We start from the raw sequence: 22,133 nt of genomic DNA, 5'->3' as shown, positions 1-22,133 counted from the left end.
TTTCCACACCCTTATAAAGAATGTTTCGTTCTCCTCCCCAACCGATGTGGGGTCGTAACGGCCCAAGCCCACCGCTAGCAGATATTGCCCTCTTTGAACTTTTCCTTTCGAGATTCCCCTCAAGGTTTTAAAACGCGTCTAGTAGGGAAAGGTTTCCACACCCTTATAAAGAATGTTTCGTTCTTCTCTCCAATCAATATGAGATTGCACAAAAAAACGTAAAAACTAAACCTAGCTAGATAAAACTCCTAAAATATATGCTTTAGAACATAAAGAACCTGAAGATACCAGGATGGCAATGGAAGAGTGCTTCTCATGCCCATACGCTTGAACACCGGATACGAAACGATCATAACGGGCAGATTTACACCAAAGTGATAGAGCAGTAGGCGCGAAATACATTTTCCTTGAGCAGCAGGACTATTATTCTTAGCCTGAATAAAGCAGAAAAAATTAACCCATAATTAGTCGAGTTAATTACTCGAGCGATAAAACACAGTTGATAGGTTCTTTGCCTGCATCCATAAGTATCAGCTCAAGAGGCAGTGATTTTCTTTTCTTTTCATATCATATCATTCTCCTTGATAGAAAGAATAATCAATGAGAAATAGAGCTTAAAGCACTAATTATATCTAATCTAGTTCATAATCATACATTAATCACAAACAAAGGTAAATCTTATTCAAATATCAAATATTGATCAAGCATCCATAAGAACTTATGAAGATTTCTAGTGAAGCAAGAGGGCAAACCTGGATCTTGTACTTGCTTAGCCACCCTGCTCTTTCCAGAAAAACAAAGGGAAGCCCAGATAAGAAGAACACGCTTTCATGGATAATAAAGCTTCCAATACAAGCTAGTTGAAAATCACTGAAGTTTGTGATCAGATACTGCACCATGGGAGAAAAAGAAAATTCATAAAAGGAAGTACAAGATGTATAAAGAACCATAGCGTAATTCTACATTCCAGCGAGCCCATGTTGTCGAAAAGAAAAAGTAAATGGAAACGGTACGAGTTCAAACCCACCGTTAACAATATTGTCTTATTTGGGTTTTTCCTTTTGGTGTTTCCCCTCAAGGTTTTAAAACGTGTCTACTAAAGGAGAGATTTTCACATCCTTATAAGGAATCTTTTGTTCCCTTCTCCAACCGATGTGTGATCTCACAATCCACTCCCTTGGGGACCCAGCATCCTCGCTGGCACACCGCAAGGTGTCTAGCTCTGATACCATTTGTAACAGTTCAAGCTCACCATTAGCAAATACTGTCCTATTTGGGCTTTCCCTCAAGGTTTTGAAATACGTCTACTAGGGAGAGATTTCCACATCTTTATAAGGAAGGTTTTATTCTCCTCTCCAACCGATGTGTGATCTCAGAATCCACCTCCTTGGAGGCCCAGCGTCCTCGTTGGCACATCATCCGATGTCTCGCTCTGATACTATTTGTAATAGTTCAAGCCCACTGCTAGCAAATATTGTCCTATTTGGGTTTTTCCTTCTGAGCTTCCCCTCACAGTTTTAAAACGTGTCTACTAGGAAGAGATTTCCACACCCTTATAAGGAATGTTTCGCTCCCCTCTCCCCTTTGAGGTCCAGCGTCCTCGCTGGCACATAGCTCGCAGTTCAAGTCCACCACTAGCAAATATTCTCCTATTTAGGTTTTCCCTTGTAGAGCTTCCCCTCAAAGTTTTAAAGCATGTCTAATAGGGAGAGATTTCCACACCTTGTAAGAAATGTTTCCTTCCTCTCTCGACCGTGTGATCTCACAAAAACCGTCACATTTCAAAAAAAGAAAAAACCAAAATTCACTCCAATTGGAAAACAAAACAAAATTCTGAAAAAATGGCATCCATAACTCCATCAGAGCGCCACAAACATGGAAGCCATTAGCTCTAAACATCAAGATCCTAATTCAAATCAACTGCAGAAGATGAATTTCACCACAAAAAAAAAAAAACCCCAAAATTAGGGCAATGTAACAAGTAGAAGAGTAAAATTCAAAAGAGCAACACTACGACATCAAAATCCAGTTTGACAGCGAACAGAAGTTTAGAAAATGAAGAACAAATCTAAGACGGAAAGAAGAAGATTAAGAAGAGAGGAAGAGAAAGCAATACCCGCCAGGCAGATTCAAGAAGCTCAGCCATGAATGGAGGGAAGAGAAAGCAATAGAATGTGAAGGTTTATGGTTTACAATATATGTAAATCTCAATTTGCCTTTTTCTTCCATTTCCATGTGCTCTCTCTCTCCCCCTCCCTCTCCGTCCATGTTTGAGCACGTTGCAGGCTCCCAAGCCACCGCTCTTAAAACTTTTTCGCTTTCTTCATTTTATAAAATAAATTAAAAAATACCCAATATTTCAAAAATATCATTTTTATCAAAATTCTCATTAATATACTTAAACTTTTATAAAAGTTTTAAAAAATATATTTCAACTTAAAAATAAAATAAAATAAAGAAACCATATTTCAAAAATACTCATAAAATTTTTAAAATAACATAAAAATGTTTATTGATAATTTATGAGGTACGTTTTTATCCCGTAAAAAAAAGTTAATTTATTTTTAAAATTTTATAAATCTTTTTTAAAGATAAAGATATATTTTTTATTTTTTTTTAAAAGTGGAAGGATATTAATAAAAATTATATAAATTATTACAAACGTGAATAATATTAATAAATTTATGTTATTTTTTTTAGTTAAAAACTTTTTAAAAAAGAAAAAAATTTCATGAAATTATTTCTAAAATTTATGAGATTATAATGGTAAAATTTGAAAAAGGTGTGAATATCTTTAATTATGTTTAATGTAAATCATAAATTCATTAAGCTATGATTATTATTATTATTATTATTATAATTATTATGTAATTAAGCTAATTGTAATTATTAGGTTAAACCAGATTTATTATGTAACTAATTTTTTTATTTTATTTTTGTCAAGAATTTTAAAATTGTTTAGAAAAACTATTCTTTTTAAAATTTTTGTTAAAATGAAATAAAAATATGTATGACGTTGAGTTATAAAAATAGTGATATCGTATAGAATATGATGCGTTTTCTTAAAATTTTGGAATAGTTTAATAAATTCCCATAATATTACAATTATGTAGGTAATAAAATTAATCTTTCAAAATAATTCACATATATAATAACCCTTATAACCTAATAAATTAATTAAGTATAAAATTGAATTTTCTGATTAATAGAATTAAACTTAAGAACTAAACCTATAATAAATTGAAGAAAATATAGAACAAAAAGTTTAACAAGACTCATCCAACATGAACCACAAGTAGAAAACGATTCTTCAAATGAGACTTCAAAGCACCAAAAATGATTCGTTCTCATTAAACCTACTCGATAGAGCAATGGAGATAGAATAGTATACTTCATTTGAAGACAAATATTGAATGCAAACGTCTTTTTCTCTAAATCCCTTTTGGCATCTTCTGTCAATTTTATAACAAAAAGATCTTGAGCGACCATTCGTAACCAATCCTCTAAAAAGAGGATGCTGATCGAAAGATCTTCAGAAAAGAAATCAATCCAATGGAGGAGGTGATAGAAAGATCTTCAAAAAAGAAACCAATCCTCCAAAAGGATGAACCTGATCGAAAGATTTTCAAAACAAAAATCAATCCTCCAAAAGGAGGAAGCCGATCAAAAGATTTTCATAAAAGAAACCAATCCTTCAAAAGGAGGAACCAGATCGAAAGATCTTCAGAAAAGAAACCTCCTATCTCCTATCTCATAAGATTCATTTGGGATGACTTTTGAACGACTTGTAAACAACTTTTAAGTACTTGAAAGTCATTCCAAACTCATGCTTATTCTTACCCACCAACGAACATTTGTGTACATCACTTGTTCGAGGACAGGGTTTTTCTCACATCGATATAGCCTAAAATCGAGGAGAATACATTTTCTTCTTTCATTACCAAAATTCAAGAGACTATACCTATTCATTAAAGGCAAATAACAGAACACAGCCTAATCCAAGAACCAAAGCCAAGTAACAACTAAATCCAACTAGCAACTAAGACTTAACCATCAACAAACTCAGAACCAAAAGTTACAATTACAAGGTTATTCCAATTCCTAGGACACTAACCTTTTGGTTTAATTCAATATTCAAGTAAAAGTTAGTTGAAAAAAACGCATGCTTTAGTTTACTAGGACGCCTTAAATAAGTCATACATGAATGGAGTTTGAGGTTTGATTTCTCCCATATATGGTGGGGAAGGTTTCGCAAAGGTGTCTTTCTAAGAGGAATCTTACCGTTCTCTATATGTACCGTGACCGGAATGAAAATAGAGGGAGTCGTCAAAGAAGGATAACTTCAAAGAAGAGAAGGGTGTCCCTAAAAGTGATATGGAAATTCTTTTTTCTTTTTAGCCCGAGAGATTGAAAGTCATTTTATAGCACCCGCCTGCGGTCTCATTCAACTACATTTGTTCCTATAATCCATAGCCTAACAGAACGCAATAGCGAATGGCAATCTGCTCATATAGTCAATGGGGAGGATGACACTACTGGCAAAGATCATATGGGAAAAACACTGCAGGCGCGAAGCGTGGTAGGCCTGCACCGGGGGAGCATAGCATAGGCAGGAAAGGTAGCCCGGGGCAGAAATAGAAGGCTTTTCCCCAAGGGAGGTTCAATTTCACATCAAAATGATGCATTTTCTTTCGCATTTTCTCTAGAGGACGTCTCAATAAAACTACAGGCCTCAAGAAATCAATTTTCAAGGTGTGTGAAAGTGTTCAACTATGTCTATGTAGCTGCCCAATAGAACTGTTGCATCACCTGTGATTATCATAATGGTACTAGCAAAAACAAAGAATAAGGCAAGGATTTGCAAGTATACAACCTACCAATAATCTCCACACGAGCAAACTCCGTCCTTGAAATGGTGGAAGCGATTCACATCTCGAACCATAATCTCGATATCAGCAAACTTGGAGATGAATTTTGTGAAAGAATGGCAATCTTCACATAACCTCAAGTTCTTAGATATCCTTATGGTGTCCCCCTTGCTTGTATTGATGAGTCCAAAAGCAACTGCGAGCTTTTCGCTATGACCCAACACAATCCTTTCCTTTTCTTCCTCATCAAGATCATACAGCACCACTTTAGTATGTGGGGTATACCCTCTTTGCTTCATCTCATTTGACAAATTCATTAACAGGGCATGGAGCTGCTCTGCCTGTGGATAAAACTCATCAACAGATGTAAATGAATAGATCTTCCTTCGTACTTCGATCCAACTTCTACCTGGGACCTTTCGTAGTTCGCGGGAATCAAGTAGTTTTCTAACTCTCTTTACCTCATTCCACATGTTAGCTTCTGCATAAACATCAGCTAGAAGTACATAATTCCCGGCATTCGTAGGTTCGAGCTCGAAAAGCCTTTTGCTTGCTCGTTCAGCTAGCTCGACATGACAATGAATCCTACAGGCACCAAGAAGAGAGCCCCATACTTTTGGCCCTGGTTCAATACGCAGATCCTCTACAATCTTGGCTGCTTCGTCCAATCGATTCGCACGCCCGAGAAGATCAACCATACAAGCATAGTGCTCCTCACCAGGCTGTATACCATGTTTCTTTGCCATGGATTCAAACAACTCCTTCCCTTCTTCAACAAGCCCGGCATGGCTGCAAGCACCTAAAACACTTACAAATGATATGTAACTGGGTGAGACTCCATGATCAACCATCTCTTCGAAAATTTCGATTGCTTTTCTTCCATATCCGTGTACTCCATAACTCGAAATCAAGGAATTCCATATGACAACATCTCTCTTATGCATAAAGTCAAAAACTAGTTGGCCTAACTCAAGCTTACCACATCTTGCATACATGGTCACAAGAGCACTTATAACTGGCAAGATTGAATCAAGACCCCTCCTAAGAATGTAAGCGTGGATAAGCTTCCCTTGCTCCAGAGCAGAAAGAGCAGCACAGGATTGGAGTACGCTGACCATCGTCACGGAATTCGGCACGGTATCGTGGGTATTGAGCATCATCTCACGAAAGAGTTCCAAAGCTTCGTATGGCTTCCCATTCTTTGCATAGCACGCAATCATAGCACTCCAAGAAACCACATTTCTCACAGGCATTTCATCAAACACAGCACCTGCATAAGAAACACACCCAAACCTTGCGTACATATCCACCAGAGTAGTCATTGCATGAACATGAGCTTCATACCCATGTCTCAAAATATGCGCATGAATTTCCTTACCCTTCTGGAGAAATGAAACCAAACACTCTGAAGCAGCACAGGCTTTGAGCAAATAAGTATAAGTAAACCTATCAGAAGGAACTCCCATCATATTCATCTGGGCATACAATTCCAGTACGTCTTTTCCATGACCCGCCAACGCAAGAGCTCTAAACAACGCATTCCAAACAAATATAGTTCTCTTACGCGTTTTGTCGAACACCTTACGTACATTGTCAACAGATTCCAATTCGGAAAACATATTGATAAGCTTGGTGGCCAGGAAAGGATCTTGGTCAAATCCCCCATCGACGAGGCGTCGATGGACGTCAAGGCCATCGGAAAGAGAGTTCCGGCGAGCGGCGGAGAGGATTAAAAGCTCCCACGTCCGTTGGGTAGGATTGGATTCATGGGAGAGGAGCAAAAGGGCTTGTTTTAGATTGCCCTGTTTGCACAGCGATTGAATCAACTGATTCTTATTGGAATTTGCAGCGGTTGAAGAGTTTAAGGAGACGGAGCAGATTGAGGGTTTTGAAGGGGAATGAGCGGAAGAATGGCGGCGGGACAAAGGTGGGTATTGGGTATATTGGGGGGTCCGAAGCGCCCACATCACGGAAGGATTGAACAGAATTATGTTTCCGTGAAAGGCTTTGAAATTTCAATCATCCCATGGGGAATTTGAATGGAAGCTCCGTAGTTGAGCCGTCGCTGCTCTTGGGATTTTGACCCTTCCAGATGTCTGCGTCCTTCTCGTTATGCTTCGGCTTGATGCCACAGGCTATTCCAAATTCCAACGCGAACGACATGTCGACCGTCTGGAAATTGGGCACCTTCAAAACATTAGATAACAGATATTTCTTCAAGGCTTGTAAGATACCGATAGATATTTTTGAAAAATTATAAATATAACAAATAGTTTTTTTTTTTTTTTTTTTTATAATATTTCATTCATTTTTAAATTATGTAATAAAAATATCGATGATATCGTCAAAGCTCATGTCTGGCGTCTCATCCCTAACACTTACTGGAAGTCGTCTCTTGTCATCCTGTTAGGGGGAAATCCGCTCTAGGGTCCTCTCCCTATTGGTCGAAATGTGGAGATACCGTTACCAAACCTTAATTACAAATGTAAATTAGATTAAATTTTAAGTTTTGTTCTCGTACTCCTGTGTGTGTTTAGTTAGTGTACTTAACTTTTTACACGTCTATGCAACATTGAGTTAAAGATTCGATAAGATTTCTGTAAGTAGCTAAGGTAAGGCTGCCATTCTAAAAGAACTCCAAAACAAGCTCTGTGCTGAGTTTGCATTCAAATGAACATCAAAGAAATCACCATTTATCAATACCTTTTATGTGGAAGGAAAAGACTATTCTGAAGATCTATTATGCCTTCTCCCTTTCCTTGCATTGAATGCTTCCAGTGCCTTATTCCTCAACTCGACCTCTAACCTTCTCTGCTCGGCCTCATACGCACTATCACTCGGACAACACTCTTCCGAGCAATCATAACTGAAAGTCTTAGCTTTCGTCTTCTCAGCACGCCGCTTTTCCTTTTTACGTCGATGCTCTTCACGTCTTTGTCGCTTCTTCTCCTTCCAACACCTCCTCTCCTCCTCCTTCCTTCTCCGGGCCTCCTTCCTCTCCAATTCACTATCATAGCTGTCTTCCGAAGAAGTGTCACGCCTGTCTGATCTTCTGTGTCTTCTCTCTGAATAAGTGTCACGCCTGTCTGATCTTCTGTGTCTTCTCTCTGAATAAGTGTCACGCCTGTCTGATCTTCTGTGTCTTCTCTCTGAATAAGTGTCACGCCTGTCTGATCTTCTGTGTCTTCTCTCTGAATAAGTGTCACGCCTGTCTGATCTTCTGTGTCTTCTCTCTGAATAAGTGTCACGCCTGTCTGATCTTCTGTGTCTTCTCTCTGAATAAGTGTCACGCCTGTCTGATCTTCTGTGTCTTCTCTCTGAATAAGTGTCACGCCTGTCTGATCTTCTGTGTCTTCTCTCTGAATAAGTGTCACGCCTGTCTGATCTTCTGTGTCTTCTCTCTGAATAAGTGTCACGCCTGTCTGATCTTCTGTGTCTTCTCTCTGAATAAGTGTCACGCCTGTCTGATCTTCTGTGTCTTCTCTCCGAAGAAGTGTCACTCCTGTTTGATCTTTTGTGTCTTTTCCTACCCTTACTTCTGGTTTTATGCTTATAGCCTTCCTCCATATCAGAATCTGAGACCTCGCGCCGGTTATTATTATTTTCGACAGTCCGAGCCTCAGTTTCCTTGGCTTTACCTCGGCGTGAGTAGCTTTTTTCATCACTACAAAAGAAATATAAAACAAAAACAAGAGTAACAGGCCTGTAATTTCACGTATAAACGATCAAAATAACATAATACCCTTCTACAAGGATCCTTAGTTCCTGATATTTCTTTCTAAATTCCAAAGAATCAGGGGCAAGTCCATAAACTAACACTCCAGGTGAGTGAACTTATCATAAAACAGATGAATAAAACTGTAACGACCCAGATCCACCGCTAGCAGATATTGTCCTTTTTGGGCTGGCTTTCTCTTTCGGGCTTCCCCTCAAAGCTTTAAAACGCGTCTGCTAGGGGAAGGTTTCCATACCCTTATAAATGGTGGTTTGTTCTCCTCTCCAACCAATGTGGGACAGCACAAAAACCCATCAGCAAAGCAAATCACAATCATATGAGCCAAACAAATAGTAAAAGTTTCTAAGGATCTCAACACTAAAGATCAAGTTAAATTAATTCACAAATTCAAGAACTAAAAAGTTTCAACAGCAGCCTGCAGATTTACTGTTCTATAGATGGCTAGTACTCTTACCATCTAGCAGTTTTGATCAACAGATTAATAACATGCAGCTAAGTAGGTAGAAACCATCACACAGGATGCAAGCTTAATACAGGAAAAGAGAAGTACCTGGTTCTGACCCTGGGAGATTTTACTTTGACAGGCGATCGGTTTCCCCGCTCCTTTGATGAATAACTCCGATCATATGGTGAAATGGATCTATGTTGAGAAAGGCTTGATCTCTTGAGACGTGCTGGAGATGATGGAGATCTACGTTCTAGAGGAGAGGGTGTTATGTGATGATCATGTGGTGATGGCCTATCCCATTTCTGTATTGGTGAGGATGAAGGTGACATAGAGCGTTGCCTTGGAGAATGAGATGGGTGGCGTTTAATAGGTGAGGGCGATCTCCGGTAGTGTGCTGGAGATGGCGATCTATGACGACGCACAAGGGAAGGTGATTTGCGACGGTGTGGAGATGGTGACCTGTAATGACGCGGCGACGATGGTGACCTTCGACTTCGTATTGGAGATGGTGACCATCGACGTCGTACAGGAGTTGGTGACCTTCGACGTCGTACAGGAGTTGGTGACCTTCGGCGTCGTACAGGAGTTGGTGACCTTCGGCGTCGTACAGGTGATGGAGACCTGTGACGCCGTCTTGGTGATGGAGACCTACGACGTCGTCTTGGTGATGGAGACCTACGACGTCGTCTTGGTGATGGAGACCTACGACGTCGTCTTGGTGATGGTGACCTACGACGTCGTCTTGGTGATGGTGACCTACGACTCCATTTTGGTGATGGTGATCTACGACGCCATTCAGGAGATGGTGATCTACGACGCCATTCAGGAGATGGTGATCTACGATGTCGAGCAGGTGAAGGCAAACGACTGTGTCTAATTGGTGATAGTGACCTGCAATGCTCAGATGGTGATGGTGATCTATTATGCTTATCAAGTGATGGTGACCTTCGTTGTGCAGGTGACGATGATCGACGTTGCCCAGACGAAGATAGTTGATGTGGTGATTTACAATGAGGAGATGGTGAACTATGTTGAGAAGGAGACCGCAACTGATGCACTACTGGAGAAAGAGATTTACGATGTGAAGTAGATCTAGACCTTCTTGAATCAGATGATCTATGTCGAGGAGAGGATGAATCACGATGGTCCCTACGACGTGGGCTAATAGATAATCTTTCTTGCGAAAAGGAGTCTCGTAGCCGTTGAGGTGATCGAGACATGCTCCTTGACTTGTGTCCATCACTAAAAAAAAATAGGACAAAAGCATTAGTACAACTAGGAGATTCTGAAAAGCACCATAGTACACATAAATATTTCGTTCTCACACACTTATAGGTTTTTACACACTTATAAAGAATGTTTCGTTCTCCTCCCCAACCAACGTGGGATCTCACAATCCATCCCCCCCCTCCCCCGTCTCTCAAGCCCCAATGTCCTCGCTGGCACACCACCTGATGTCTACCCCCCTTCGAAGCTCAGCGTCCTTGCTGGCACACCACCCGATGTCTGGCTCTAATACCATTTGTAACAGCTCCACTAGCAGATATTGTCCTCTTTGGGCAATTCCTTCTAGGCTTCCCCTCAAGGTTTTAAAACGCATCTGCTAGGGAGAGGTTTCCACACCCTTATAAAGAATGTTTCGTTCTCCTCCCCAACCGACGCAGGATCTCACAAAAATGCTTCTCCATCATATCTTAACCGGTACAAAAATAAAGCATCACACTAAATCTGAAAATCAGTTTATCACAAGTCATTACCTGCTTCTTCCCCTAACACCATTACTCTTTTCAGCCTCTTCCTCGTCCTCTGAACGATTCATTGACGTAGGCTCCAATACAAAATCGGCCACCTTTTCAGCCCCATCGTCCTACAGTAGTTCGAGGTAAAGGACATGAACCCAAATAATTGCAGAAGCTAGCTGAATGCCAGAGGAAATACAGAGAAAAGTTATGACCAAAAACCAATTTCAATCAATTACAACTCCAACATAAATAAACAACTTACCATATTCTTTGATCTCTGCTCCTCAATTTCTTTATGTTCCTTCTCTCTCTTTTTCTGAATTTCATTTGCAAGAAAATCTGTCTCTGCCTATAATAATCAAAGAGAACTAATCAATTGAAAGACACCGAGCAATCCACGTAACTACTAGCCGTACAATAAAACTTAACGAAATCTAGAAACCTTCTTCTTCCTAATTTCTTCTTCCTTGGCATCCAAAAATTGTTGAGGTACACCACTGGCGTTCTTCTGGGCACTTAGAAGTAGTGTCCAAAGCTCTTTCATAAACTTCACAGTGTTCTTTTCCATGAACCCAGTGAGTTGTATTTGAACTTCCTTCCCATTTACTTCCTGTACCAAAGCAGTTAATTGATGCAAATTGAACAGTACAGCTTAAACCATTTCTATAGAGTATGCATTTTAGTAAACTGGGACAGCCTCAATTCATCTGCCACATGCCACTAGTGTAGTATGTCTTGAGCCGAACCACCATTCAATAGCCTTATAATGGAACGACCATGATATGAACCAAGACATCAATCATGCAACATAAACTTCAGGGAAGATGGGAAGAAAATGTTGTCAAAATTATCAAAAGATGTAGTAAAAGGAGCATTTGTGCTTTCCTTTAGCCAATGGCTAAGTTTCTTTGCAATTCTATGTAGTTTAGTTTGCATGTAGAATCATTCAAGCTCGATATGATCAATCTTGCTTGTAGAGTGATTCGAATCTCAAACAAGTGTTCTTGCCTTGAGATATTCGATCAACAAAGTAATCTAAATCTTACTTCCCTTATAGTGATTCCTTATCATTTAGTATCAAAACTTTCTCTTGGGTTGGTTCCATATTAGACCATATATCACATAATGCAATTATAATAAGAAAATCTGAGAGAACACAAGAATAGCTCCGTACTTATTACCATCTTAAGCATTGATGGTTCGATATCCCACCTTACAATTATCGAACTCAAGTAATAATAGCAATTCTACAGTAAAAATCTTTTAATTACCTTGCTATCCAAAAGGCCATATATGAAGTTAATAAGAACTTCATCTTCAAACCCAAGAAGCTCAGTCGCCCTCGTAGCAATCCACGGCCTGATAACGTCCATCTTCACCTTTGTCGTATCAACCTAAGACACATCACTCGTGCTTAAGAATTACTAATTAACCCTTAAAATGGTTTAACATTCATAGCAGTACGGATTAACATTTCACTCAATTGCAATTACCACAACATAATAACTTGAAGATGAAAACAACGAACCAGTTGGTCTAGTTCAGCAGGGAACTTCTGTGACTTCAGCAGCTTTGCTTGCTTGTTTGAAAAACGAGTGTCTTGGTCCGCAGTCGTACCCTAGTCAAAAACGTCCATAAAAACCTCAAGAAAATACCAAGAACATACATGAAAAATCCACAATTAAGACAAATTAATCATGAAATGATAATTCTGATCTAACAAGAGAAAGAACAATTTATAAACAAGAACAATAAGTTGGGAAGTTCTTCAACTTCACAATGATAATGAAGGATGCTAAAAAGAACTTGTCCGATCAAGACCCAAACCCCTAAACACTCGCCCAGCCAAGAACACATGGCTTCAGAAACACGCTGATTCGTTTGGGATCAAACAAAGAACCAAGAAACGAGCTGAAAACTAAGTTATAAGTTCATTTCGATCATTACCCGGAAAAACCCGCCGGACATTTTTCAGGGTTTGTAGTGGGAACCAAGGTGGGTTTGTTGTAAGCAATGGGTTGGGGAGAAACTGAGGGAGAGAAGAAGCTCCGAACGCTCCCCGGCGGTGGTAGCGACGGCGAGAGAGAGCCGGTGACTCAGAGGCTAAACGAATTGGACTGAACTCAACTCTGGATTAATCTGGGAAGTATGATTCAAACGATTTATTGAGACATCAATTGGGAATTTCTTACTGTTTTCATCTTCGTCTTCATTCAAACTCGTGGAATTAGGGCAATATTATTTGTATCATCTTAAAATTCATTTTTAAAGGCTTTTAAAGCTCTTTGGTTCTTCCTGCTTTTAAATTTGTAATAATTCAATATTTTAATTAAATTATTAAAAATATCATTAAATTTTACTTTTATTTCAAAAATACTTAAATATTATATTTGAATTTTCTTAATTTTTTTTAAAATTTTAAAATTTTAAAATATGATTACTGCATTTCAAAATTACTTATAAATTTTTAAAAATAATATTAAAAAATTTATAGATAATTTATGAGTATTTGTAGATGATTTTCGTCTATACATTGACCGTAATAAATTTTTAATTTTTTTTATAATAAAAATATTTTTAAATTTTTATAAAATTAAAAAGAGTATTTTAATTTATTGATGGTTTATTTTTTAAATTTTTATGAAATTAAAAAGAGTATTTTTATTAATTTAAAGTTTTTAATAATTTAGTATTAGAATAATAAAAGACGTTGAAAAAGTCGCCCTTAAAAAACAAAAATTTAAAAAAAAAATTAAAAAAAATTAAAAAGATTAAAAAAAAAAATTGCTGATATAGAGAAGAGAAGCAAGAACAGAAGATAATTGAGCAGAAGAACAAAATCAAAATTCCGATTTCTTCTTATCGCCTTCTCTTTGGCTCTCGATCCAAGATGCCAGCCCTTACGGCGCAAACCCATCTCCCCACTGCTACGAATTTCCCCAACTCACCGGCTTCCCGCCGCCGGCGCCGGATTCCGCCCTCAATCGCCGTCTCTAACAAACCCCATTTCCCCACTTTGAAATGCCATCAATCTTCCTCTTCCCAAACCCCACAACCCGTTCAATCCAATCCTTCCAAACCCCACATCAAATCCATCGTTAAAGCCCTTGCTCTGTCCTCCTCTGTTACCCTTGTTCTCAAATTCTGCTCGTTTCTCGGAAATGGGGATGGGAATTTTGGTGGAGGGAGTGGCGGAGGCGGTGGCGGTGGCGGAGGCGGTGACGAGAGCGGCGGGTTTTGGAGGAGATTCTTTTCCCCTGCTGCATTGGCCGACGAGCCACAGACTCGGGAATGGGATTCTCATGGTTTGCCTGCCAACATTGTGGTGCAGCTAAATAAGCTTAGTGGGTTTAAGAAATATAAGGTTTCTGATATTCAGTTCTTTGATCGCCGGAGGAAAACCACCGTCGGCACCGAGGACTCGTTCTTTGAGATGGTTTCATTGAGACCTGGTGGGATATACACCAAGGCTCAGCTTCAGAAAGAGCTCGAAAACCTGGCGACGTGTGGGATGTTCGAGAAGGTCGATTTAGAAGGTAAAACTAACACTGATGGTACTCTTGGTATCACAATTTCGTTCAATGAAAGTACTTGGCAGTCTGCCAATAGGTTTAGATGTATCAATGTTGGTCTGATGAAGCAGTCAAAGCCGATGGAAATGGACGCCGATATGACGGATAAGGAGAAGATGGCGTATTTTAGGAGCCAGGAGAGGGAATACAAGAGGAGAATTGATAGGGCGAGGCCATGTTTGTTACCAGAGTCAGTGGAGAGGGAGGTGCTAAGGATGTTGAGGGATCGTGGTAAGGTGAGTGCGAGGCTTTTGCAGAAGATTCGGGACACGGTGCAGAAATGGTACCACGACGAAGGGTATGCGTGCGCTCAGGTGGTGAATTTTGGGAATTTGAATACCAAAGAGGTTGTTTGTGAGGTGGTGGAAGGGGACATAACTCAGCTGGTGATTCAGTTCCAAGACAAGCTTGGTAATGTTGTTGAGGGAAACACTCAACTCCCTGTGGTGAGGAGGGAATTGCCCAAACAGGTAGAATCCTATATAACCTTCACTTGGTGTTTGATTGTTTCAATAATTGTTGGTTCAATTAAAATTTTGATCCTAAAGTTTGATGCTTGTGGCCCCATTTAGTTCATAAACTTTAAGGAGTTTCATGTGTGTTTTTCTTATCTTAACAATGACGATATGTAGTTGATGGGGTTAACACTGTTATTGTGAGATCTACATCGGTTGGGGAGGAGAACGNTGTTAGAAGGGTGTGGAAACCTCTCCCTAGTAGACGTGTTTTAAAACCTTGAGGGGAGCTTGGAAGGGGAATCCCAAAGTGGACTATATCTGCTAGTGGTGGGCTTAGGCCGTTACAAACAGTATCAGAGCTAGACACCGGGCGATGTGCCAGCGAGAAGGTTGAGCCCTGAAGTGAGGGTGGACGTGAGGCGGTGTACCAGCAAGGACATTGGCCCCAAAGGGGGTGGATTGGGGGTCTGACATCGATTGGAGAAAGGAACAGATGCTAGCGTCGAGGACGCTGGGCCCTGTAGGAGGGTGGATTGTGAGATCCCACATTGGTTGGGGAGGAGAGCAAAACACTGAGTGATGTGCCAGCGAGAAGACCGAGCCTTGAAGGGGGTGGACACGAGGTGGTATGCCAGCGAGAAGGTTGAGCCCTGAAGGGGGTGGACACGAGGCGGTTTTCCAGCAAGGACATTGGCTCCAAAGGGGGGTGTATTGGGGTGTCTCACATCGGTTGGAGAAAGGAACAAATGTCAGCGAGGACATTGGGACCCAAAGGGGATGAATTGTGAGATCCCACATCGGTTGGGGAGGAGAAAAAAACACTGGGTGATGTGCCAGCGAGAAGGCTGAGTCCTGAAGGGGGTGGACATGAGGCTTGTGTCAGCAAGGACGGGGTCCTGAAGGGGGTGGATTGGGGGGTCCCACAAAGGAACAAATGCCAGCGAGGACGCTGGGCCTTGAAGGGGGTTGATTGTGAGATCCCACATCGGTTGGGGAGGAGAACGAAACATTTGTTATAAGGGTGTGGAAACCTCTCCCTAGTAGACGTGTTTTAAAACCTTGAGGGGAGCTTGGAAGGGGAATCCCAAAGTGGACTATATCTGCTAGTGGTGGGCTTAGGCCGTTACAAACAGTNGCTTGGAAGGGGAATCCCAAAGAGGACTATATCTGCTAGTGGTGGGCTTAGGCCGTTACAAACAGTATCAGAGCTAGACACCGGGCGATGTGCCAGCGAGAAGGTTGAGCCCTGAAGTGAGGGTGGACGTGAGGCGGTGTACCAGCAAGGACATTGGCCCCAAAGGGGGTGGATTGGGGGTCTGACATCGATTGGAGAAAGGAACAGATGCTAGCGTCGAGGACGCTGGGCCCTGTAGGAGGGTGGATTGTGAGATCCCACATTGGTTGGGGAGGAGAGCAAAACACTGAGTGATGTGCCAGCGAGAAGACCGAGCCTTGAAGGGGGTGGACACGAGGTGGTATGCCAGCGAGAAGGTTGAGCCCTGAAGGGGGTGGACACGAGGCGGTTTTCCAGCAAGGACATTGGCTCCAAAGGGGGGTGTATTGGGGTGTCTCACATCGGTTGGAGAAAGGAACAAATGTCAGCGAGGACATTGGGACCCAAAGGGGGATGAATTGTGAGATCCCACATCGGTTGGGGAGGAGAAAAAACACTGGGTGATGTGCCAGCGAGAAGGCTGAGTCCTGAAGGGGGTGGACATGAGGCTTGTGTCAGCAAGGACGGGGTCCTGAAGGGGGTGGATTGGGGGGTCCCACAAAGGAACAAATGCCAGCGAGGACGCTGGGCCTTGAAGGGGGTTGATTGTGAGATCCCACATCGGTTGGGGAGGAGAACGAAACATTCTTTATAAGAGTGTGGAAACCTCTCCCTCGCAGACATGTTTTAAAACTTGAGGGGAAGCCAAAAGAGGACAATATCTGTTAGTGGTGGACTTGTGTCGTTACAGTTATCGTACATGGAAACGTTAATTGTATCAACACAACATAGAAGGGAAATCGAAAATTGGACCAAACAAAAAATGTGGCATATATATCATCCTTTTTAAAACCGTCACTCTATTTATTTTGTTTAGTTGTCTATTGTTCTTCATCTCATTGTTTCAAATGGTTCGATATATATCCGATAAGCACGTCACATCGTCATTTACCATTTAGGTAACGGTGTTAACGGGAGGGTCTCATAGAGTCACAATTGTAACTTTGTTGGGTGGCTAGGCATTCTTATGTGTTCAAAATTTTGAATCGTGTCACAGCTTCGCCCGGGCCATGTTTTTAACATAGAAGCAGGAAAGCAAGCTCTGAGGAACATCAACTCGCTTGCTTTGTTTTCCAATATTGAAGTGAATCCACGACCCGACGAGAAGAGCGAAGGAGGGATTATCGTCGAAATTAAACTTAAAGAACTCGACCAAAAAACCGCTGAAGTCAGTTCAGAATGGAGCATTGTTCCTGGGCGTGGTGGACGTCCCACTTTGGTACGTTATGCCTTGTTACGCTATGTTCTTTACTTTTTACCACCGTTTAGATTCGAATTACGATCGAACATGTTTCTGGGATTTGTGTTCTTAGGCTTCACTGCAGCCCGGTGGAACGGTTACTTTCGAACATCGAAATATCAAAGGGTTGAATCGATCGATTCTTGGTACTATAACAACAAGTAATTTTTTCAATCCCCAGGTAGTTCAATCAGTATTATTGTTTAGTTTTCTCTTTCACTGCTTCTGGCTATTTGTCCCAAACACTTTTGAACGATGAAATCTCCTCAGGATGACCTTTCGTTTAAGCTCGAGTACGTGCATCCATATTTCGATGGTGTCTATAACCCACGTAATCGAACACTTCGAGTTAGTTGCTTCAACAGCCGAAAACTGAGTCCTGTCTTCACTGGTGGACCAGGGGCAGATGAAGTTCCACCGATATGGGTCGATCGAGCTGGTGTTAAAGCTAATATTACCGAGGTGCTTATCTCGTTTTATAGCATATTTTGGAAACAATGTTTCTAATGTTGTTGCCATTTGTTGAATAGAATTTCACCCGCCAAAGCAAATTTACGTACGGGCTTGTAATGGAGGAGGTAATCACACGAGACGAAAGTAGTAATATCTGTTCGAATGGTCAGAGGGCGTTGCTTGGTGGAGGTATTAGTGCCGATGGACCACCCACGACTCTGAGCGGGACTGGTACCGATTGGATGGCATTTTTACAAGCGAACATAACGCGGGATAATACGAAATTCGTCAATGGCTCTATAGTTGGCGAGAGGAACGTATTTCAGGTGCAAGTCTTTCTTAATATTTTCATCATGTCGTGTTTGTTACCCTTTCATTGTTTCGTTGAACTGACTGTTTGCGTCGTTTACATACTAATAATGGGTAGAAAGAATACTGATTAAGCGACATCGAAAAGGGAGTAGAACAGCTTTTGTCTGTGGCTGATTGTTGAATACCTCGTGTATATTACAGGTAGACCAAGGCCTCGGAGTTGGCAGCAAATTTCCGTTCTTCAACCGTCACCAGCTTACATTGACACGGTTTTTACAGCTGAAGCAGGTCGAGGAAGGCGCTGGGAAACCTCCTCCTCCTGTGCTTGTCCTCCATGGCCATTATGGTGGCTGTGTAGGAGACCTTCCAAGTTATGATGCCTTTACCCTTGGAGGGCCCTATTCTGTGAGGGGTTACAATATGGGTGAGCTCGGTGCAGCACGAAACATCCTCGAGGTAAATCTCGAACGTCCACGAGAATGTTAATCGACTCTTAACATGAATTTGGAGCAGCATTCTAATNACGTTTAATAAAATCATATTAGACACGAAAAGATCAAAATTACCTATATATCATTCAAAATTAAGATAGGTTTAAATTTTATTTGTCCACAAAACTTCCATACAAATTAATGATCTAAACGCGTTTAGAGGCCTTTTAAACACATTTAAAAAATTACGAGACTAAATCTTAAACTTCTGTGTTATTATATGTGGCCATAAGATAAACTACCGGCTAAGGTTATGAAAATGATAGGATGATATGATAATGATTATATATTCTTCTCTTATGCAATGGCACAAGCAATGCTCAACGATTCAATAATTGTAATAGAGAATCGAACTATTAACTTTTAACATGATAACGAGTGTTTTACCCACTCGAGTTATGCTCTTCATTCAGTTAAAATTCTCTTCATTCAGTTAAAATTCAAAACTCGCCATGCCATTTTATATTATAAAACAAGTTCTATAATATAATTAATTCACGTCCCCGATGTTAATTCAATTTATAATTGAATTGAGAGACCTTTTTAAAATTTTTTTAATGATATTTTCAACTTTAGAGCATATATTAACTCATATATATTTTTCGGTCATTTCAACTGTCATTACAATTCATTTGATAACCTTGTTAACCGTAGGACTCTATGCTTCGTTAGAAAAGCACATGATAGCTACTTTTTTCTGTATAATAGGATTAGCACAATGATTGCAAGCTCTTCACGACAAAGAGGAGAATTGAGGTCGATTTTGTCAATAAAATTTTGACAAGAATTAGCTACTGAATATAAAGCATTGCTTATAAAGATGTTTTACATGCGTTTTAAAACCCTTGGTTGGAGAGAGGAATGAAACATTGCTTACAAGCGTGTAAAAACCTCCTTACAAACGCGTTTTAAAACCATTAGTTAGAGAGGGAAACGAATCATTGCTTATAAGGGTATGAAAACCAAACCTCTTCCAAACAAACGTTTCCTTACGAACGCGTTTTAAAACCATTGGTTGGAGAAGGAAACAAATTAATGCTTATAAGGGGGTGGAAAACGCCCAGAGATGCGTTTTAAAACCGTGAGACTGATGGTGGTACGTAATGGCCAAATAGAACAATACTTGCTAGCGGTGATCTTGGGCTGTTACAAGAACCATCCCTGGATTATGCAGAGGAGCCATGTAGCCAAAAGTCTCCGCCCACCCGAAAATATGATCGAGGACTAGGGGAATTGTTGACTTACTGATGGACAACACAACAATATAATTGCATGAAATGTTTAAGTACATGTTGCTCATGTGCGTATGATCAATCTGGTCACCGCTCTTTCCTTCCAGAGTGACATCTGCAAGTGGCATGCAAATCATAAAGTTGAGGTAGTCATCAATCAGTAGACAAGGTTGAACCAATTTAACCAAATAGAAAGACTCATAAAAGATCTTTGCATATGAAACTGAGCCTAAATTCAAGAGAATAACCCAGCAGACATTCATTCAAAGGAAAATTAACCTTTTCATGTCATCCTAAGGAGAGAATCACAACACACATATCCATTCCATTGACAAGGATCATTCGGCGTGCCCTTTGATCCTTCTATAATCCACCAGAGGTGATGGGGAAGTTTTTCAATGTGATGAGAGATTAGGCTATCTCTTGCCTCTCCTGTAACTACAGTGTCATGCATCTTAGATCACACCTGAATGATGCAGTTGGTTTAAAAGCACAGCAGATTGTAAAAGAAAAAACTCTTTAGTATAAGGTCAAGCAGGTTGCAATTTCTTGCATCTCCTTGCATCATAACAACTTAGTCTTATAAACATAAATAAAGCATTGCTTATAAAGATGTTTTACATGCGTTTTAAAATCCTTGGTTGGAGAGAGAACATTGCTTACAAGCGTGTGAAAACCTCGATACAAACGCGTTTTAAAACCATTAGTTAGAGAGGGAAACGAATAATTGCTTATAAGGGTATGAAAACCTCTTCCCAACAAACGCGTTTTAAAACCATTGGTTGGAGAGGGAAACAAATCAATGCTTATAAGGGGGTGGAAAACGCCAAGAGATGCGTTTTAAAACCGTGAGACTGATGGTGGTACGTAATGGCCAAATAGAACAATACTTGCTAGTGGTGGTCTTGGGCTGTTACAAGAACCATCCCTGGATTATGTAGAGGAGCCATGGAGCCAAAAGTCTCCGCCCACCCGAAAATATGATCGAGGACTAATCTCTATAAACCAAGGTAGACCCAACATACAGCTGATTGTCATGAGTAGTTAAATTGTAAACAGAAGTGAAACCAGCACCAAAAGAAACAGTCTATAAGGAATAAGACGGACCTCATTCACGTCTATTAATGGTAACCTTTTCTATTACGACATGATTTTGTTGAGAAGTTGAATCCAAAGTTCTGAAGATGAAAGATTGAAGCAAATACTTTTTATTGGAGTGACTGAGCTTGTATAATCACCTAAGTTTCACAGCAGTCATTATTAGTCTAGAAACCGAGAGAAATCACTAGAATACTATGAGATCCTACATCGGTTAAATAGGAGAACGAAACATTCCATGGAAACCTACTCCTAGTAGATGGGTTCTAAAACCTTGTGAAGAAGCATTTGAAGGGAAAGTCCAAAGACAACAATAGCGGTGGGTTTAGTTGTTACAAGTAGATCCACTAGAGCTTATCACTAGAATACTATGAGATCCTACATCGGTTAAATAAGAGAATGAAACATTCCATGGAAACCTACTCCTAGTAGATGGGTTCTAAAACCTTGTGAAGAAGCGTTAGGGAAAGTCCAAAGAGAACAATAGCGGTGGATTTAGTTGTTACAAGTAGATCCACTAGAGCTTATGACTCAAGTTCACGTGAGTTAACCACAAACTAGTATGAAAATAAAAATCTCAATCTTAATAATATCTCAAAGGTATATAATAATTGGGGAATTGTTGACTTACTGATGGACAACACAACAATATAATTGCATGAAATGTTTAAGTACATGTTGCTCATGTGCGTATGATCAATCTGGTCACCGCTCTTTCCTTCCAGAGTGACATCTGCAAGTGGCATGCAAATCATAAAGTTGAGGTAGTCATCAATCAGTAGACAAGGTTGAACCAATTTAACCAAATAGAAAGACTTATAAAAGATCTTTGCATATGAAACTGAGCCTAAATTCAAGAGAATAACCCAGCAGACATTCATTCAAAGGAAAATTAACCTTTTCATGTCATCCTAAGGAGAGAATCACAACACACATATCCATTCCATTGACAAGGATCATTCGGCGTGCCCTTTGATCCTTCTATAATCCACCAGAGGTGATGGGGAAGTTTTTCAATGTGATGAGAGATTAGGCTATCTCTTGCCTCTCCTGTAACTACAGTGTCATGCATCTTAGATCACACCTGAATGATGCAGTTGGTTTAAAAGCACAGCAGATTGTAAAAGAAAAAACTCTTTAGTATAAGGTCAAGCAGGTTGCAATTTCTTGCATCTCCTTGCATCATAACAACTTAGTCTTATAAACATAA

The 22,133-nt window shown here is 40.2% G+C and overlaps 4 protein-coding genes across 7 annotated transcripts in view; 1 reads left to right on the top strand and 3 right to left on the bottom strand.

Moving 5' to 3' along the window:
* LOC111782737 (methylsterol monooxygenase 2-2-like) overlaps window positions 1-2,287 on the bottom strand; it is a 6,333-nt gene extending 4,046 nt beyond the window's left edge. Inside the window, exons 1-3 of the mRNA XM_023663530.1 lie at window positions 2,117-2,287; window positions 753-890; window positions 289-434 (exon numbers count right to left, since the gene is read on the bottom strand). Coding sequence (XP_023519298.1) covers window positions 289-434; window positions 753-890; window positions 2,117-2,146 — 314 coding nt within the window. The 5' untranslated portion in view covers window positions 2,147-2,287. The remainder of the gene's footprint in view (window positions 1-288; window positions 435-752; window positions 891-2,116) is intronic.
* Window positions 2,288-4,664: 2,377 nt separating this feature from the next.
* On the bottom strand, window positions 4,665-7,265 carry LOC111783281 (pentatricopeptide repeat-containing protein At3g46790, chloroplastic-like). The gene is made up of 2 exons (XM_023664203.1): window positions 7,251-7,265; window positions 4,665-7,040 (listed from the first exon to the last, which is right to left on the bottom strand). The coding sequence occupies exon 2, from the start codon at window positions 6,833-6,835 to the stop codon at window positions 4,874-4,876; it is 1,962 nt and encodes a 653-aa protein (XP_023519971.1). The 5' UTR covers window positions 6,836-7,040; window positions 7,251-7,265; the 3' UTR covers window positions 4,665-4,873.
* A 16-nt stretch (window positions 7,266-7,281) lies between these two features.
* LOC111783279 (serine/arginine repetitive matrix protein 1-like) lies at window positions 7,282-12,980 on the bottom strand. 4 transcript variants are annotated; one of them, XM_023664200.1, is made up of 9 exons: window positions 12,742-12,980; window positions 12,323-12,412; window positions 12,066-12,188; window positions 11,237-11,404; window positions 11,057-11,143; window positions 10,810-10,919; window positions 9,155-10,294; window positions 7,572-8,532; window positions 7,282-7,305 (listed from the first exon to the last, which is right to left on the bottom strand). In XM_023664200.1, the coding sequence occupies exons 1-8, from the start codon at window positions 12,760-12,762 to the stop codon at window positions 7,593-7,595; spliced, it is 2,679 nt and encodes an 892-aa protein (XP_023519968.1). In that variant the 5' UTR covers window positions 12,763-12,980; the 3' UTR covers window positions 7,282-7,305; window positions 7,572-7,592. The 4 variants fall into 4 exon arrangements, with proteins under 4 accessions (XP_023519968.1, XP_023519969.1, XP_023519967.1 ...); XM_023664201.1 differs by lacking the exon at window positions 7,282-7,305 and having other exon boundaries at window positions 7,441-8,532; window positions 9,155-9,781; window positions 9,863-10,294; window positions 12,742-12,979; XM_023664199.1 differs by lacking the exon at window positions 7,282-7,305 and having other exon boundaries at window positions 7,441-8,532.
* A 631-nt stretch (window positions 12,981-13,611) lies between these two features.
* On the top strand, window positions 13,612-18,533 carry LOC111782491 (protein TOC75-3, chloroplastic-like; the record flags this gene model as incomplete). Its single annotated transcript, XM_023663252.1, is given in 6 exon segments — window positions 13,612-14,836; window positions 17,095-17,316; window positions 17,411-17,518; window positions 17,608-17,799; window positions 17,868-18,116; window positions 18,304-18,533. Coding segments are annotated over 6 exon segments (2,153 nt in total), but the record flags the coding sequence as incomplete, so codon positions are not given.
* Window positions 18,534-22,133: the final 3,600 nt, after the last annotated feature.

This window comes from Cucurbita pepo, chromosome LG20 (assembly GCF_002806865.2).
Source record: "Cucurbita pepo subsp. pepo cultivar mu-cu-16 chromosome LG20, ASM280686v2, whole genome shotgun sequence".
NCBI classification, from domain to species: domain Eukaryota; kingdom Viridiplantae; phylum Streptophyta; class Magnoliopsida; order Cucurbitales; family Cucurbitaceae; genus Cucurbita; species Cucurbita pepo.
Note: the sequence above shows the minus strand (reverse complement) of the source record. Positions and strands in the feature narration are given on the sequence as shown.